The sequence below is a fragment of the Triticum urartu genome, chromosome 1 (genome assembly GCF_003073215.2).
Source record: "Triticum urartu cultivar G1812 chromosome 1, Tu2.1, whole genome shotgun sequence".
In the NCBI taxonomy this organism is placed as follows: Eukaryota; Viridiplantae; Streptophyta; class Magnoliopsida; order Poales; family Poaceae; genus Triticum; species Triticum urartu.
Window position 1 is genome coordinate 24,659,560 of NC_053022.1, and position 17,571 is coordinate 24,677,130.

Sequence of the window (17,571 nt, forward strand, 5' to 3'; positions counted from 1 at the left end):
GATGCAACCTTCCATTGCAACCCGATTCCAGCAGGCTATGCTCGTGTCGTGGTTGATGAGGTGGTGGACCAATATTCGGGGTTAGAGCTTGACATTCCTAGAGGTGACGAGGAGCACACACTCGGAAATGCCAAACATCGTATCATCCTATGGAGAAAGGATTGCATCATCTTTCGAAGGCCACCGACACCGCGTCACCTGACTCCTCGTCGAAGTCCGCCACCGAGTCAGCAGACTCCCGCTCCTCCAAGTCCACCAATGCGTGAGGCCACTCCTCCTCCTCCAAGTCCGGCAAAGTGTCAGGCCACTCCTCCTCCAAGTCCGACACAGCGTCAGACGTCCACTCCTCCTCCAAGTCCGACACAATCTCAGGCCACTCCTCCTCCAAGTCCGGCACAGCTTCAGGCCACTCCTCCTCGTCCAACTCAGCCCCGTCAGCCGTCTTTGCCGCCTCAGCAATCGCAGAAGAGACACCCCGTAGCTATGGTGCGTAGCGGTACGAGTCGAGGTCATAGTACAGGAAGTACAGGCGGAGGCAAGCGATATAAATATGGTTCAAACCTCACTACTCCTCTTCCTGAGAGGGCTTACGACAGGACCGAGGAGCAAACCAATGCCATAGTGCGGGCAGAAGTCGACGCCCATTTTGGACCGAAACCGCCACCGCCGCCAAGGGAGAAAGTGCTTGCGGAAGTAGTTGACCACTTCATTCGTATGGCTCAAACACCAGCTCCTAAGCCTGTTGACACAGACTATGAGCGCCACATCAGGAAGTTACATCGACAACGTCTACAGAAGGAGGCGAGCTCGAGCTCGAGCAAACAACAAGCAGCTGTCAAAAAATGCGGGAAAACTGTTGCCCAGCTGGGAGAACAGGCGGCGCAATCGATCCCCCCGCTTGTTGTGCCGCCAACAACACGTGACAGTACACGCGCCCAATATTATTGTGGGCAAACAGTTTACGTTCCTGAGGTGGGCGATGTGATAATAACCCAGGAGCATATAATGCAGGCTGAAACTCTCAACATCACTGTTGGACAACTCCTCGAGATCGAGGACATGTCTGTGCTTACAGAGGAGGAAATAAAACGAAAATATGCCCAGGGCCAACCTTTGGTCAAGCCAGAAGAGGTCAAGAAGCTCCCAACAAGAATGTATGAATTGCATCAATGGTACATGAACATTACCAAGAGATCCGATCGAGAGTCCCTCATGGTGCAAGTCAAGAAGGATCATTACTACCATGAGAAACCTGTGACCGTTGAGTATTCTGAACTGTTTCAGTTATACAATCAAGACGCACTCGACAAATCTATCGTCGGTTGCTATTGTCTATAAGTGATTTCTTTCTGTAATTTAAGTCTCAAGCTAGCTGTAGTGATCCTTTTGATCAATCATTACCTGTAATTATCCTCACTATATTCTTTTCTGTGGTATTATACAGGATGAAGATGTATGAAATGAGAAAAGGTGGACGCTATGGCATTGGGTTCATTGACCCAAACACCGTTAATGAATACACATGGAAAATAAACAAGCATCATGAAAAGCAGGTAGAGGACAGCATGCTAGAGTTCTTGAAGCGCCTCAAATACAATGAAGATATACTACTTCCTTACAACTTCCAGTGAGTCACACTTTCTTGTACTACAAATTCTCTGTTTTTGCCTACTAGCTAGCTACATGTTTTTGCTTACATATGTCCGCTTAATTAAGACATGCAAACGTGTGTGCATGCAGATTTCACTGGATCTTGTGTATCATTAAAGTTGACGCCGGAACAGTTCAAATACTGGACTCACTACTCAAAGCAAATAGTGACTATAACATCTTGTTTGGAATAGTCAACAGGTAATTTCAATCATTATTAACTATATATCTCGGCCTATTTAGTTCATCATTTCATGATATGAACTATTTAATAACCCCTTTATTCATTTTCTTTGTCGGCGGGCAGGGCTTGGGCAAGGTTCATCAGCGTCATGGAAGGCGAATGGAAACGACAGCTGAAATGGTTTCGACCCAAGGTAAGTAATTAAGTAGTACTAGCAAGCTAGCTAGCTGCCATGCATCTCTTTAATTATCATGCTTGATTAATTATTATCTGATCAAATTAAATTCCATTCTCGTAATAAAGGCCCTGAAGCAGGCGCAAGGGACTGATCTGTGTGCATTCTGCGTTTGCGAGAACATTCACATGATGGCGTCCGAAAGGAGCAGATCTCAAAGACAGGAATGGGTACGCTTGTCAGAACACTATTCACAATTTTTACACCATTATCGATATCTAGTCACACAACTAATACACATGCATATTGATCTCCTCCTTAACAGTTCAAAGAGGTGCGGGACAAGCTCCTAGAAACGGAGCGCGTAGAAGCACTTCAAAAGGAAATAGCGGGATTTTTGCTCGATCAGGTCATAAATCCGAAGGGAGAATACTATTACCCGCTACCGCCCCCATCGACCAGGTCATGAACCACTTTCAATTGTCATCGTGCTCCGAAGGCACCAATTAGGCTAATGCCACTGGCTCCGAAGGCAACATGCATATGTAGGAGAAATTGTATATAGCTATACATGTGTGTATGTGTGAATTAATATGGTGGTTTGTGAGACATTGATGATATATATATGCATAACGTGTACAATGTGTAATATCGTAAAATACCAGCAAACGAAAAAGAATTAAAATGGAAAACACAAAATTAAATGAAAAAGAAATCATAAAACCAAAAACCCCCAAACATTTTAGTACCGGTTGGTAAAATTGAATGAAAAAGAAATCATAAAACCAAAAACCCCCCAAATATTTTAGTACCGGTTGGTGTTACCAACCGGTACTAAAGGGCTCCCGACCCCCGGAGCTGGCTCGTGCCACGTGGTTGCCCTTTAGCACCGGTTCATGCTGAACCGGTACTAAAGGGGGGGGGCTTTAGTGACCACACTTTAGTGCCGGTTATGGAACCGGCACTAAAGGGCCTTACGAACCGGTGCTATTGCCCGGTTCTGCACTAGTGTGTGAAGACGTACGACTAGATCAATCGCGTTGTGCTAACGCTTCCGCTTTCGGTCTATGAGGGTACGTGGACAACACTCTCCCCTCTCATTGCTATGCATCACCATGATCTTGCGTGTGTGTAGGAAATTTTTTGAAATTACTATGTTATCCAACACACCTTGCCGTAAAGATAACTTTGGGGGTACATGACCACTTGATCAATTCATTGACTTGCTTTAAGTGGATGGTTGTACGAGTCATGTAGACTAAAGTTGTTTTATTAGGCACTAATCATATTGACAGGTTCCATTATCATAATCATAATGTATTTAGTATTTAGCCAAAAGAGGACAACTTAATCATAATGTATTTAGTACTTATATCATAAAAAATCGATAATTTGGAATGGAAGAAGTGTTTGGTAGCATCATTTATTTTCAAGCATTTGTTAGACAGGGACACAAAATAGAACCACATTTCAGCAGATCATACTAGCGGTGGAATTCAAGTTGAGTCGCGCCAGCTCGGCTCGACTGATTAATAAGATAACAATTTAGCTCTGCTAGACTCATTAACATAACAAGCTCAGATTCGAATTCAGCTCGACTTGTGTAACTCGCGAGGTAGATCGTTAAAGACGTGAGTAACAAAATATAAGTATTATGTATGCAATAAATCTAAAATATATTTATAGAAACTAGCTCAATAAAGAAACACTTGGTATACTACATAGAGGACACCAATATTGATACTTATCTCACAACCCTTCTAATTAACAAGCTTAATGAGTTAAACAACTAGTGAGCTTAGCTCGTTAAACTCGTTTTGTTAATGAGCTCAAATTAAAACTCGACTTGACTCGTTAGTTGCCGAGTTTGAATCAAGTCGAGCCCAGCCACGAGCTAAGCTTGTGAGTTTCCGGTTATAATTCCAGCCCTAGATCATACCATGCATTTAATAGATAAGCAGTATGTTGATGTAATGGAAGCAACGAGAACGGTTCAATTCTAGTATCAAATACAACTGTGTGTGTGCGTCCCTGAAGGTATGATAGGTATTGTGAAACCAATGGAGTGACTAATAGCAAGCCTAACCACTCCACATAAATATCACAAGGCTGCTGCCTTGCCTCATAAGATAGATTATATCTGTAAAGATCACTTTGGGGGCACATGACCACTTGATCAGTTCACTAACTTGCTTTAAATGGATGGCTGTACGAGTCACGTAGACTAAAGTTGTTTTATCAGGCACTAATCATCTTGACAGGCTCCCATAAGCGCAATCATAACATGTTTATCATTTTTCATGATGCCAAAAGAGGGCAGCTTAAACAAAATTATCGAAACACGGTATTAATCCTGTAATCCTGTGCAAGTTGGGCAAGCAAGTTGCACTTTCCAAACAAACAGCAATAATGCAAACAGCTTCTGGTTCAGGCGTCACCATCTCAAAACCATCAGCCGCACAGGTCACTCGCCATCTCCACACCAGAACCAGATAGATATAATCACAGCTCTGAATCTATCCACCGGCGAGTTCATGTGTGCAAAAATAGAAAAAAAAAGTCGGATCTTGGATGGATGTCTCACATGTCACATGGATCCCACAGCCACAGGAGCTGGTGGAGCTTCATGCGCATCTCACCAAAACCGCCCTGGCTAAAGAGTTGTATAGAAAGCATATCACTCCAGCAGCTCCCACAGGAGCCATCTGAGACATTCACCCAAGATCCGACGGCTGTCGTTGATTTTTTTTTCTATGTTTGCACACAAAGTGGCGCTTCTATTGTAGTCTTCCCCAGTACAGTTCATGTCCAACCTGATATGCCTTTGCTGCCAACTTGATCATCCCTGCTAAGCCATTACTGGAAATTGATCAGAGATTATGCATTAGAGAACAGCAATCATTGATATATGGGTCCACAAATGTTATGAAAGAAACACTAAAACAAATTGCATGAGTGATGCTGCTGATGATGACCAAGCCAATTATCCAGGTGCTTGATCCAACCATAAGCACAGTGGAGTGCAGCAATAAGTACAGAATTCTTTTGTTAATTCACAACTTTGTACACATACTCTGCATAGACAAAGTGTCTTCTTTTCATATATAATAACATGCATAGTGACAAGGAGACACTGAACCCTACATCAGGAAACAGCCTAGTAATCTATTGGCAAAGCGGTAATCATACAAGAAGGCAGGAAGGGAGCAGGCAGGTGAGGCAGGCAGATAGCACATTCTACATTAATCTACAACAAACTGATGTAGGATCTGCGTCACCATCCAGCAAACCCTTGACCCAAACAAAGCACAATGATTGAGCCTCCAACCAAACATGTTTTTTGGGTGGGCAAGAGGACAATGCGGGGCGACGGTGATGCACTAGCCTTCATTTCTTGATTCCCACTAACCATTTACAACACTGCTACCAGGAAGATATTTCTGAGGCATCCAAAGGACATGTTTTGTCTTGTGTCATGTGCTCATTTGCTGACCATAGATTCACTTTGAGATCCTGCATCATAGACGAAGCTTTCTGTAGTTCTCCATCACCACTTATCTTGGGAAATTGGTCACACGTCCACAGCGCTGTCGAATGACATGAAGAAGCTGGTAACTGTGAGGTACGGGGCACTATGAAGACCAGTTTGGCCAGCAAGTTTGGCATTCAGGCTGACCGTCCACAATACATTCAATACCCACTGCAGTGATCATCTTCAAGCTTCAGCTTTCAGTAGGTAACTAACTGGATACAATGGATGCCTATTGGATGGCAGTCATTCTTAAGCTTTTGATTTATGGAGATATAAACTGAGTCTTCAGTTGAAACAGCCCATCAGTGTTTTCCTTACTCTATCAACAACACGGTTCCTATTAGTTAGGCTGTTTGACAAGGGAAATTCTTTGCTGTCATCCAGGAGGAATCGGTAGACCTCCCATTGGCGCTCCGACGCTGCCTGTCTCCCGATTTCTGCCTGAAATGAGAAAGGGAAAAAGTAAACACTAACTCCATTGTTGACTTATTTCACACTTTTTTAATTAGGATGCAACTCTTACAGAGAAAATGCAGATTCCAAGCGCTTTCAGAGCCAAAGTAGCATCATAGAAGACCCGTGGCCGGCCCTTCCCGGCTAGTTCAACAGGGTTGGCAACAAGGAGTTCTGTGTCAGGTCCACGGTTGACGATCATCACCCTAAGAGGATGCAGCATTTCAGACCTCATGCGAGACCGCAGAGCATCCTGTTTCTCAGGATCAATAACCTTCTTGCCATCTGCTTGCTTGATAAAAAGATCGACCTCGCGAAAACCTTTCTTGTCTGACCAGAATCTCCCATAAGTGACCTAGAATAGAGTAGTTAGAGCACACTGATGAAATCTCCTTTTTGCAAGCTGTAAATTTTGTATTCATTGAAGACGATACAGTGGGTAAACAGATTCAAAGTAAAAGAGAGGAGAATAATTTTTATCATCGTAACAGCAAAGGAGGATTAAAATGCCTTGCTGTAAAACAGAACTAAAATTGACTATTTGATTGTCAGTGTCTTCAGATATTCAGATAGTCTATATACAGTCCTCCAGGTACTATTTTTCTCACAAAACCTGAATTTTGCATGCGGTTGTATTGTTGAGAACTAAGAGGCCGTAATAAATCATAAGCAATGTACAACAAATGCATACATATCTTGAAGTACCTTAATGTTGCAGTCCTTGAGTGTTCTCAACATGTCATAAAGGAGACCTTTCTGATCAACACAAAGAATTTGGAGCAGTGTGTGTGCAGGACTCAGGGTATTGTCAAAGTTGATGGTGGCCTTCTGCACCTTTTTCATCTCTGCACAAAGAGGCCCTGAACTGCTCTCACATTCATCTAGTTCCAATCTGAACAGCTCCTCAGAGATTGTTGGTGGAAGAGAAGAGAATCCTTGCTGGAACCCTTCCGCTGATAGGATTTCACAAGTTAGGGAAGGACCTAAGGTAGCAATCAGCATCGAGCAAATCTCTTCTTGCCTCTCCTTCGTATGCAACAGTTCCCTTCAGATAGAAATATGAACTGTCATATATGTAGTAGAATTATTATACCATGCAACCAACCGAAACCATTTGTAATACGCAGCAATTGACATTATAGCAGCAGGCACAGTGTCAAGAGTGAAGTTAATGCTTCAGGTACATGCACAAAACACCTGAACTCCAAGATTGCGACTAGCGAGACTTACATGCCATCAGTGATAAAGAAGAGGTTCACAACTCTCCCGTCAGGCGTGGTCGACACCTTCACTCTCTGGATTATAAACTCTAGCTCCGACAGTATATGCGTCACATCTGTGAATAAATAGTACAATTATAGCAAAAAACAATTAGAGCACGAAGCAGGGCAAGAAGTCCTCACCATGCAACAGCCCCCTACGGTCGGTTGAGAAGAGCTTGAGGAGGTAGAACTGCGGGGGCCCAGGCTCGGTGATCTCAGGGTAGAAAGGGATGGCGTATGACGAAGGGCACATCGCCATGAGCCGGTTCTTGAGGCTCCCCCACCGGATGTTGATGGATGGCGAGCGTGGCACCACCCAGAAAATCACGTAGCACCACTGCCCGTCCGTCGACACGTCTGCTAAATCCGACAAACACACGAGATTTAGACGACAATGATGATAAGAGACCAAACGACATGTACTACAGAATTATCCAGCTGCAGACGAAACAGGGTGCTGTAGAACTGAGCAGGTTGCAACGTCTTCGTCAGTTTTTTATTATTTATATGCTTATTATGATTGAACCGCTGCTAATGATTGACGGCGTGCACACAGTAAGATTAACATGGAAAATCAGGCGACATCACTTGCGATCAACACTTTAACAGCGAGCAGAACATAACTCGTTGAGGTGCCAAGGATTGACAGTGATCATACAGCAGCGGCATGGGCAGGAAAGTCAGAGGAGGTGGCAAGTAGGCCTGAGAAAAGAAAGCCTAGCTTTCCCATAGACTGAATAAGAGATAACCATGATATCTGAACAAACCACACGTTAGTGAGCTGCCTGTACAGCTCATCCTGGGAAATCGACGAACACGAAGCGGCCAAACATCCCAACACTTTCTCTTGTCGGGTGGGAGGAAAGCCGTCTTCGTCGAGAGAAAAATCCAAACAGCTAATCCTCGCCAACCACGCCAACCACAAAGGGGAAAAGGGAAAAAACTGAAAATTAAAATAAAATTACGCGCAGCATCGTCCCCAATCCCGCATGATGATGATGATGATGATGTAAGAGTCCAGCCGAGGCATGCAATTCGCGCTCGCAATCGAACTAGGCGACTGGATTTCTCGCTGTGGATTTGGGGACATGGTGGGTAAGGTAACAAGTGAATTGGGGAGATGAAGGACGTGGAGGGCTCACCGCCGCGGGTGATGCGGAGGCCGAACTCGAGGATGGTGCGGCAGAGGTCGCAGCCGAGGCCGGCCTGGTCGGGGCAGTTGACGGTGACGACGTTGTCCTCCCCGTCCCCCGCCGCCAGCTCCATCACCACCGCGTCCTCCACCCCCGGCCCGCCGCCGCGGCCCCCCAGCACCGTCCTCCCGCCTCGCCCGCCGCCGCCGCCGCCGCGGCCCGAGGATCTCCCCGCCATCGGCATCGCCCGCCTGGGATCCCGGCCCGGATCCTCTCTCCTCGGCTCGTTTGGTTTCGTGGCTGGGTCGGGTTGGAACTGTGGAGTATCGTGTGGTGTTTTTTTCTGTTGTTGTTGCTGCACGATGGATGGGGTGGTGCGTGGGGCGGGGAGGCGGCCGGCGCGTTGATATCGCCGGGCTGCCTGCTGGGCTGGGGCCCGCGGCTGAGTCAGCGCTGGGAGGGACGCGTGCGGCTGCAGGTGGCTGCTCCGCGAGGGCCGCCGAGCGGGCAAAGGAAGAGGGGTTTTTTCTGTAAAAGGCTGAGATCTAATTTGTTTTTGGAAACACCGATCACACACACGCACGCACGCACCTACGCGCTCTCATACACTAAATACATGAGCATTTTTAGAGATTTTATAATAGAGACTACTACATACGGAGCAAAATGAGTGAATCCACGCTCTAAGATATGTCTATACGCATCCGTATGTATTCCCTGTTGAGAACTGTAAAAAGGCTCATGCTCCACCTCCACCCTTTGCCCCGCGACGGCGCCGGTGGAGGCGCCCCCCGGCCGTCCACGTCGACCTGGTAGCTGCCGCCTGGTTCATGCCGCTGCCTCCTCCGCCGCCGGGCTTGCCGGTCGCTGCTCTTGCGAGGGCCTTCCCCCTGTCGCTGCCTCCGACCGGCTCCCTGCCAGATCTGGATTCGCCGCCGCCCCGCGACTCCGATCCTCGCGTGTCCACCGGATCTGTGTTCATGCCCGAGTCGCCCATGGGCGCTGGCCTGGTTGCGGTCGCTCCCCCGGTTGGTTCTTTGCTGGTGACGCGCGCTCCGAGCATTGACTGCGGGGTGGATGCTCGCCTTAACTCCTCCGCGTCGGTGAGGCGCTCCAGCTCACCTCCTGCTGCGCCTTCAAGGCCGGCGACAGGCGCGGGGCGCGAGGCGGACAAGACCGGCGCCTGGCAGCTCGTCAAATCGCGGCGAGGCCCGCGTCGTCCGGCTTTGGATGCCCACGCATTCACGCCGCCCCCTCTCCCGCTGTGGCTTAAAGGCCGGTGCTACCGCTGCCTTGCTCCTGGGCATAGAGCTTCGGTGTGCCTCGACCCAATCCGCTGCTCCCGCTGCCTCCGGAACGGCCATCGCGCCCGTGGATGCAAGAATAAGTGGCGCCCTCTGAGCTCGCTGCCGTGCCTCGCTTTCATCCCGCCACCGCCGCTGCCTCGCCCTGCCCCAGCTGCGTCTCAAGCCCCGGCGCCCAAGTTCGGCCCTGGTCGGGGTTGGCCTCTCCCCCAACCTTCGACGCCACCGCTGCTGCTCGACCCCACCATGCCGCTGCGTCTGGGAGATGCGGCCCTCAGGCCGGACGAAGACTTTGTGGTCGTCCCCGCCACGCCGGAGATGCAGGCGGAATCGGCTCTGCTCACCTCCAACGCCGCAGTCGCCTGGTTCGAGGGTGCTCGTGAAGATGTTCCCTGCCGCACCGTCGCCGCCGCGTTCGCCTCCACCTTTGGGCTGCGGCAGGAGGACGTGAGCGTCGTCCGGCACTACCCCGAGCAATACCTGGTGAAGTTCATGTACCAGCACAACTGTGCCGACGCCGTCGACCGCGGTGACTTCCTCGTCGACAACTCCAGGCTCTTCGTCTGCGGGTGGCGGCTCGAGGCTCACGTTGACAACGAAGACATGATGTTCCATGTATGCCTCTGCATCGAAGGGATCCCGGTGCATGGGTGGAACAACTACATCGCCTCGTTCGTCATCGGCCGTGGTTGCTCTCTCGACTACATCGAGCAGCGGTCCGTGCGTAGGGACGACACGCGCGACCCCTCTCTCTCTCTCTCTGGGCATGGACATCGAACCCCAACCTCATCCCCAAGGTGAAGTGGCTCACATTGCCGGCCCGCGGCCAGCGCCGCCGTGGCCGCCGTGGGCTGCGGCACCGGGTGCTGCTGCACCTGGACCTGCTCGAGGACAACTCCAAGGCCCATGACGACGACAACCCGCCGAAGGTGGAGATCCATGAGTTCACCTGGTTCCGCCGCATGGTGGACGGCACGGGTGGGCGTGGCGAGCGCCGTGTGGCCGAGGGAGGAGAGGTGCGGAGGCCGCCGCGTCGCGACGATGAAGAAGACCGGGACGGCAGGCGTGGGCGAGGTGAACCCTGCACGCAAGAGGGATGGCGTGACCGCATCCGTCGCTCCCTCTCTAGAGGACCTCGTGATCGCCAGCGGCAGGACGGGCAGGACCACAACCGTGATCGCTCTGGTGGGCGGCGTAGGGATGCTGCCCTCTCGCAGGTGGACCTCGCGCCTCCGCCTGATTTGGCTCCTGCTGTGGCTGCCCAGCCACTCCTACTGGGCTCCGGGTCCGCAAGTGACGAAGGGGCACAGGCCCTGGAGCTGCTTCAGGTGCGTGGGCGCAGCCCGGTGCGGCAGGGCTCGCCGCGGGCTGCACGCAGGCGCTCCCTGGAGGCGCTAACGCCGCCGGCCTCCCCCCTTTGTCTCCCACGTCGGTGCTGCCGCGCCAACCAAGCTCCAAGAGGGACGGGCCAAGGTCTTCGACCATCTCCGAGGCGGCTCCAGATCCCGCTCTGCTCCAACTCTGCTCGCCCTCGACGCTTCTTCCGCCCCTGTCTCCGGCCAGGCCACCAGGCTTTGAGTCATCGCCCACCCCGCCTCTGGTCTCCAGTGGGCCTGTGAGGCGCACCCCCTCCCCGGTGCGGCAACGTAGGGCTGATGCGGACATCCTGCCGGCCGGGGTTGGCCTCGCTGTTCTCTTCGATGAGAGGTCGCCGCCGATATTGCCATCCCCTGCTTCCACGCCTCCGCGTCCACCTGTTGCACACCGCAAGACGATGGCTGGAGTTACCATCTCCAGGAATGGTGCAGGCCTCTTCCTGCACAGGACATGTGCGAAGCCAAAGGCCTCTGGACGAGTCAAGGATGCGCCGGCATCAAAGGCGGCTGAGCTCCTGGTGTGCCGTAGCCTGGGCATAGTCAAGAACGGCGAGGACGTCACCGCGGCGGCTCTAGATGCCTTTGCAGAATGGTTCAAGGACCAGCTGCCTCAGGAAGTGATCAACTCCATGCATGAGCTTTTCAAGCTCGACGACGGGCAAGTTGCAGGTGTGGAAGACGCCCTCATCCAGCACGGAGGTGCCAGTGTCATGGACATGGAAGGGCCAGACGGCGGTGCTGCAGCGCTGCTGGCAGCAATTTGAGCCAGTTGCTCATCCCTGGGGCTACCTGTTTTCAATGTTAGATCAAGTTCATGCTGCTGAAGTGTTGTGCAAGATCGTCACCCTGTGTGTTGCACTACATGGTTTTATTTCTAGCTTCTGGAGATGTGCTAAGTTGGGTTCAGAGCCTGTTCTACCCAGGTTAATTCTGTTGTTGGGCGTCTGTGTTACCTGTGGCGTTGACTGTAGTAGCTGGCCATGTCTCAGTTGGCCATGCCTCTGTGTGTACCACAAGTTGTCATGTTAGAACAATCTATCAATGTGTTGTGTTGGAATGTCCGAGGTCTAAACTGCCCGGATAGACGGGCCACTATCAACGCTACCATTGCCTCTTCTTCCTGCCATATCGCGTGCCTCCAAGAGACGAAACTCGACGGCGTCGATGTTTTCGTGGCCTCTTTCCCGGGGGAAAACAGACTGCGCAATTTTGCACAAAGGTCGGCCGATGGCACAAGGGGAGGTATGCTCCTGCTTTGGGATGACCAGACGGTGGATCTGGTTGACATCAACATCGCCACCTTTTGCTTATCCGCGATGGTCCGAATCCGTGACTCCGACGTACAATACAAGGTCACCACCGTCTACGGTCCCACTGACTCCTCTCGCAAGGATGCTTTTTTTGCGGAGCTCATTGGCCAAAAACTGCCTGCTGGGATCGCTTGGCTCGTGGCAGGCGATTTCAACCAAATATATCGTGCGCGTGACAAGAACAATAGGAACATTAATCGGAGTCGAATTAACCGTTTCTGGGCGGCACTCCAGAGTTGTGAGGTAAAAGAAATCCATTTACAAAATAGAAGGTTCACTTGGAGCAACGAGAGGGAAAACCCGACCTTGTGCAAGCTTGATTCGTTCTTCTGTAACGCCGAGTGGGACACCACCTTCGGCACCCACGTGCTCCACGCCCTATCTTCTTCCCTCTCCAACCACTGTTCGCTTCTCCTCGCCGATGACAAGGAGCCAAGGAGGCCTCGGACTTTCAAGTTCGAAAACTTCTGGGTTTCCATGCCTGGATTCATGGAAGTGGTTAGCAAGGCTTGGGACGAGCATGTCCCGCACTCCGAGCCATATCAAATTTTGTTTCACAAACTCAAGAAGGTGGGGCGGCGCCTCTCTGAGTGGAGTAGGGGGCTTTTCTCTAAAGCAAAGTTCCATCTTCATGCTGCCCTCTTGGTGATCCTGCATCTTCACATCGCGCCGGAAAACCGACAACTATCTCACGACGAGTTGGACCTTAGGGCGAGGCTTAGGAGGAGGGTAATAAGCTTGGCTGTGCTTGAGAGGGCTCGAAAGAAGCAATGCGCGCGTATCGTGAACCTCAAGGAAGGGGATGCCAACACCAAGTATTTCCATCGCCGGGTCAATGCAAGGAGGAGAAAGAACCATATCCATAGGCTAAAGCATGGCCAGGGATGGGTCACTGACCATGAAGCTAAAGAGAAGTTAATACATGATCACTTCTGTGAGGTCATGAAGAAAGGTTCCTCAAGCGCAAAAGATTTTAACTAGGAGGAGCTTCATCTGGAGTCTCATGAGTTAGACTTGCACGAGCTCGAGTCTCCCATCACCGAGGCGGAGGTGCGAGAAGCAATAAACGACATGCCAACTGATAAGGCGCTGGGGCCAGACGGCTTCACGGGTATATTCTTCAAGAAGTGTTGGGAAATAATTAAGCATGACATGATGAAGGCGTTTCACCAATTTGACTCCCTCCACACGTCCAATCTCCACTGGCTCAACTCTGCAAACATTGTGCTCTTGCCCAACAAAGAAGGGGCTCAGGGGATTATTGACTTTAGGCCTATTAGCCTTATTCATGCTTTTGCCAAAATCCTCGCGAAAGTGCTTGCCATCCTCCTTGCCCCGCACATGAACAAACTTGTCTCCAACGCCCAAAGCGCATTTATCAAGACTAGAAGTATCCATGATAACTTCATGTGCGTTCGCAACCTTGCCCGCCGGCTTCATAAATGCAAGACACCGTCTCTTCTTTTCAAGCTTGACATCCACAAGGCTTTTGATTCGGTCAAATGGGAGTACATCCTTGATCTTCTACGCCGGCGAGGTTTCCCTTTCAAGTTTCGTAATTGGATCACGGCGCTGCTTTGCACTTCTTCATCGAGGATACTCTTAAATGGTGTGGCCGGCCCACCCATTAAGCATGGCCAAGGTTTCCGGCAGGGAGATCCTCTCGCCGCTTTTGTTCGTCATTGCCATTGACCCGCTCCAACAACTTCTCGACTTGGCAACACGAAAGAAATTGCTCCACAAGGTTTGGGGAAGAGGCATCATGGTGCGGACCTCCCTTTATGCTGATGATGCGGCGGTGTTCATGGCCTCTATCAAGAATGACATTGACAATTTCTCGGCGATCTTACGTGGTTTCGGGGAGGTCACCGGCCTTTGCACCAACTTTCACAAGAGCTCCGTTGTGCCCATTCGGTGCAATAATGTTATCTTGGGAAACATTCTTCAGAGTTTGCCGGCAACTAGAGCGTCGTTCCCTCTAAGATACTTGGGCCTCCCCCTATCCGTTGGGCAGCTAAAGAAGGCGGACTTCCAATTTCTCGAGGACAAGGTTGCGAGCAAGTTGGTTACTTATGAAGGGCAAAACATAACGACCATTGGGCGTACAACACTAGTAAAATCTGTCATTACCTCCCTCGCGGTCTACTTCATCACTTCGCTGGTTGTCCCACGGAGCATCTTGCAAAATGTGAACAAGTTGGAACGAGCTTTCCTTTGGTCCGGATCGGATAAGACCACACAGGTGCAAAGTGCAAGGTAAATTGGAAGGATGTTTGCCGCCCGCGGGAATATGGTGTCCTTGGTGTTCTCAACACCGATAAGTTTGCTCGTGCCTTACGCCTAAGATGGCCATAGTTTGAATGGACGGAGTCAAACAAGATGTGGGTCGGTTTGGGCAACCCATGTGATGAGGAAGACCTTTATTTCTTCTATGCCTCAACTACCATTACCGTGGGGAATGGGGCCAAAACACCATTCTGGGATTCCCCCTGGCTACATGGAGCCAAGCCAAAGGATGTCGCTCCACTAATCTTTGAGGCTTCCATGAGAAAAAATTGAAAGGTGCGGGAGGCTCTAGAAAACAACGCATGGATCCTCAGGATCAACCCCTCCACGGCCATCTCCACAGAGCACATCCGGCAATTCTTCACACTTTGGTCGCTCGTGCATAATTTCCACCTCGATGAGCTTTCAGAGGATTCTATTATATGGAAGCACATGACCGATGGGCTCTACACCGCGGCCTCCGCATATAGGGCACAGTTTCTTGGTTTGGTACTCTCTCCAATGGAGAGCATGATTTGGAAAGTTTGGGCGCCGCCAAAGGCAAAGTTCTTTGCTTGGTTGGCTATCCAAGATAGACTCTGGACAGCCGACAGGCTTGCCAAGCGGGGATGGCCAAATTGTGGTCTTTTCCCTCTTTGCAAAAGGGAGCAAGAGAGTGGGCCACATCTCTTCTTCAAGTGTCGCTATTCCATACGGCTTTGGAAGATGGTCACTGAGAAATTCCGCCTAGAACAATTGGACACCTCCTTGTGGCATCTGGATGGTTCCGTCAAGAATTGGTGGACAAATAGAACCGGCGCAAAAGTCCCCAACAGAAAAGCGATGGCCTCGCTAACCATGCTCGTGTCATGGACCATATGGAACGAAACAAATGCTCGGGTTTTCCGGCATAAGAGCGCACCACCGCCAGTCTTGCTCACTACGATCACTAACGAGGCAAATCTTTGGGTCACCGCCGGAGCAAAGAAACTAGGGTCTATTATTGTGTGTGAGTAATCTTTCATGCCGTGTAAGAGTGACTGTTGTAACAAACTCTTCTCTCTGCTTAATTAATATATGAGGCAAACTTTTTGCCTCTGTTTCGAAAAAAAGGCTCATATTAGAACTCGGGGGAACCCTAGTCCCGCCGGCCCTCCCCTCTTTGTCGCCGTCGAGGGTCTTTGCCCGGCGAAGCCTGGACAGTGCCGCCGGCGGCGGGGCCTTCCATGGGCACGGCTCCTCTCCCTCCCTAGTCGCAGCGCAGCTTCGATCTGGCATCGATGGCGCTACTTGGTGACGGGTATGGTGGGGTGCTTCATGCGGTGGTGTGTCCAGACTTGCAATGATGGCTTGGGCTGTCGATCCCTCTGATTTGATATGGGTGGGTTGATGGAGCTCGGCCGTGTACCTCATCGGCTGATGCGGCATGGGGCTCTACTCAGCAGGCTTTAGGGCATGGATGTTGGCGGGCAGGCGGCGGCGGGTTGGTCGAGGTGGCGTGGGGGATTGCTGCCGTGAAAATAATGGTGGCTGTACTCATGCTCTTTTCGTATCATGGCAACGTCCTACATGTTCGGTCCTCCTCGATTTGGCCATCGACGTGTTCCGAAACTGCTGCCGAAGATCCTACCGAAGATATCTGGATCGGATAGAATTTGGTCCTGCACGCCATATCGGCCTACGAGGTTCCACGACGGTGTGGTGCAAAGCTCTATTGTTTGTTGAACCCATGGGACATGTCGGCTTCTCGATGTCTATGGTTTAGACAACTCTAGAGAAGGTCATTGTGGCTGAGATCAGAGGATCAGTTAGACAGACGGAGCCTTCGAGGCGATGGAGTCAGCAAAGTGTTTGGTAACTCTCAGGAGCAGCAGTGTCAAGTGTGAGCGGCAGCACTGGAGGAATTCATTTTCGGTGGTGCTCCTTGGGTACCGACCCGTGACTTTCAGGATGAAAATCTAAGGTCTGGCCTTCATTGCTTGTGTTTAGCAATTGCCTCGCTAAAGGAGTTGTTTTGAGAGCTCAGACTTCTCCAAGGTGAAAACCTAAGATCTTGGATCGGACAACGATGGTGCTTGTGCATTGTTTTCTTATTGAAGGCGTCGCTTTTGGAGACCTTTTATGTTTTCCGTGTGTTGTATTTGTTCGTAGTTTGTGTGTGGCTGCTGGGATAAGTCGATCGCTATGGCGGGACCTTTGTTTTTTTCCTTTCTTTTCTGTTTTTCTTTGGATGTGTACATCCTGAATGTCGTTGCAATGTATTGTAGGTGTAGAGGCTAGGTGTAATTGGTATCTGCACGATATTAATATATTTCCTTTTTCAAAAGAAATAGAAAACGGAGGGAGGAGTGCCTACTAAAGCGATTGATGGGAACATTGCAAAATAAAATTCTATATTAATGAGACACCAAAGCGTCAAACCTGGGTTTGATTTCTGCTAGGCCGGGAGTATGACTTCCCTCCTAACCACCCAACCACTGGTTGATTCTCAGGTGAGATGCAATTGTATTTTTGCTTCGGAGAGTATCGTACCATGCCAGCGTAAAACATGTTTTGTTCATAGTTAACTTTTGGCAAGAAAAATAGAAAAATCCAAAAATAACTGGATGGTTATATTTGTTGTGGTGTAACCATTGAATTGTGATGAATTTGCACCCGCAAAAAGAAGTGATGAAATTGGACTGTTTTTGTCGATGAAATAATGGTAAGACAATGTTGTGGTATGCTGGTGTAGAACAGGTAAATATCAGATGCTCCGGAAGCACCTAGGTTGAGGTGCTCCCAGGCAGCTCCGTTGTTGGATCAAGATCATATGATCATGTGCGGAGCCCTTGGACCTATGTGTAATTAAGATATTCTTGGAGGGGCTTTTTGCAAAGGTCCAAGGGCTCCTCATCGGGGGGGGGGGGGGGGGGGGAAAAATTTTT

General features: G+C 50.1%; 1 protein-coding gene across 2 annotated transcripts; it reads right to left on the bottom strand.

Annotated features, from left to right (window-relative positions):
• Positions 1 to 5,030: 5,030 nt before the first annotated feature.
• LOC125543927 (ACT domain-containing protein ACR9) lies at positions 5,031 to 8,775 on the bottom strand. 2 transcript variants are annotated; one of them, XM_048707433.1, is made up of 6 exons: positions 8,399 to 8,775; positions 7,398 to 7,616; positions 7,225 to 7,330; positions 6,700 to 7,039; positions 6,065 to 6,349; positions 5,031 to 5,982 (listed from the first exon to the last, which is right to left on the bottom strand). In XM_048707433.1, exons 1-6 carry the CDS (start codon positions 8,631 to 8,633, stop codon positions 5,827 to 5,829), a joined length of 1,341 nt encoding a protein of 446 aa, XP_048563390.1. In that variant the 5' UTR covers positions 8,634 to 8,775; the 3' UTR covers positions 5,031 to 5,826. The 2 variants fall into 2 exon arrangements, with proteins under 2 accessions (XP_048563390.1, XP_048563393.1); XM_048707436.1 differs by having other exon boundaries at positions 7,398 to 7,613; positions 8,399 to 8,774.
• Positions 8,776 to 17,571: the final 8,796 nt, after the last annotated feature.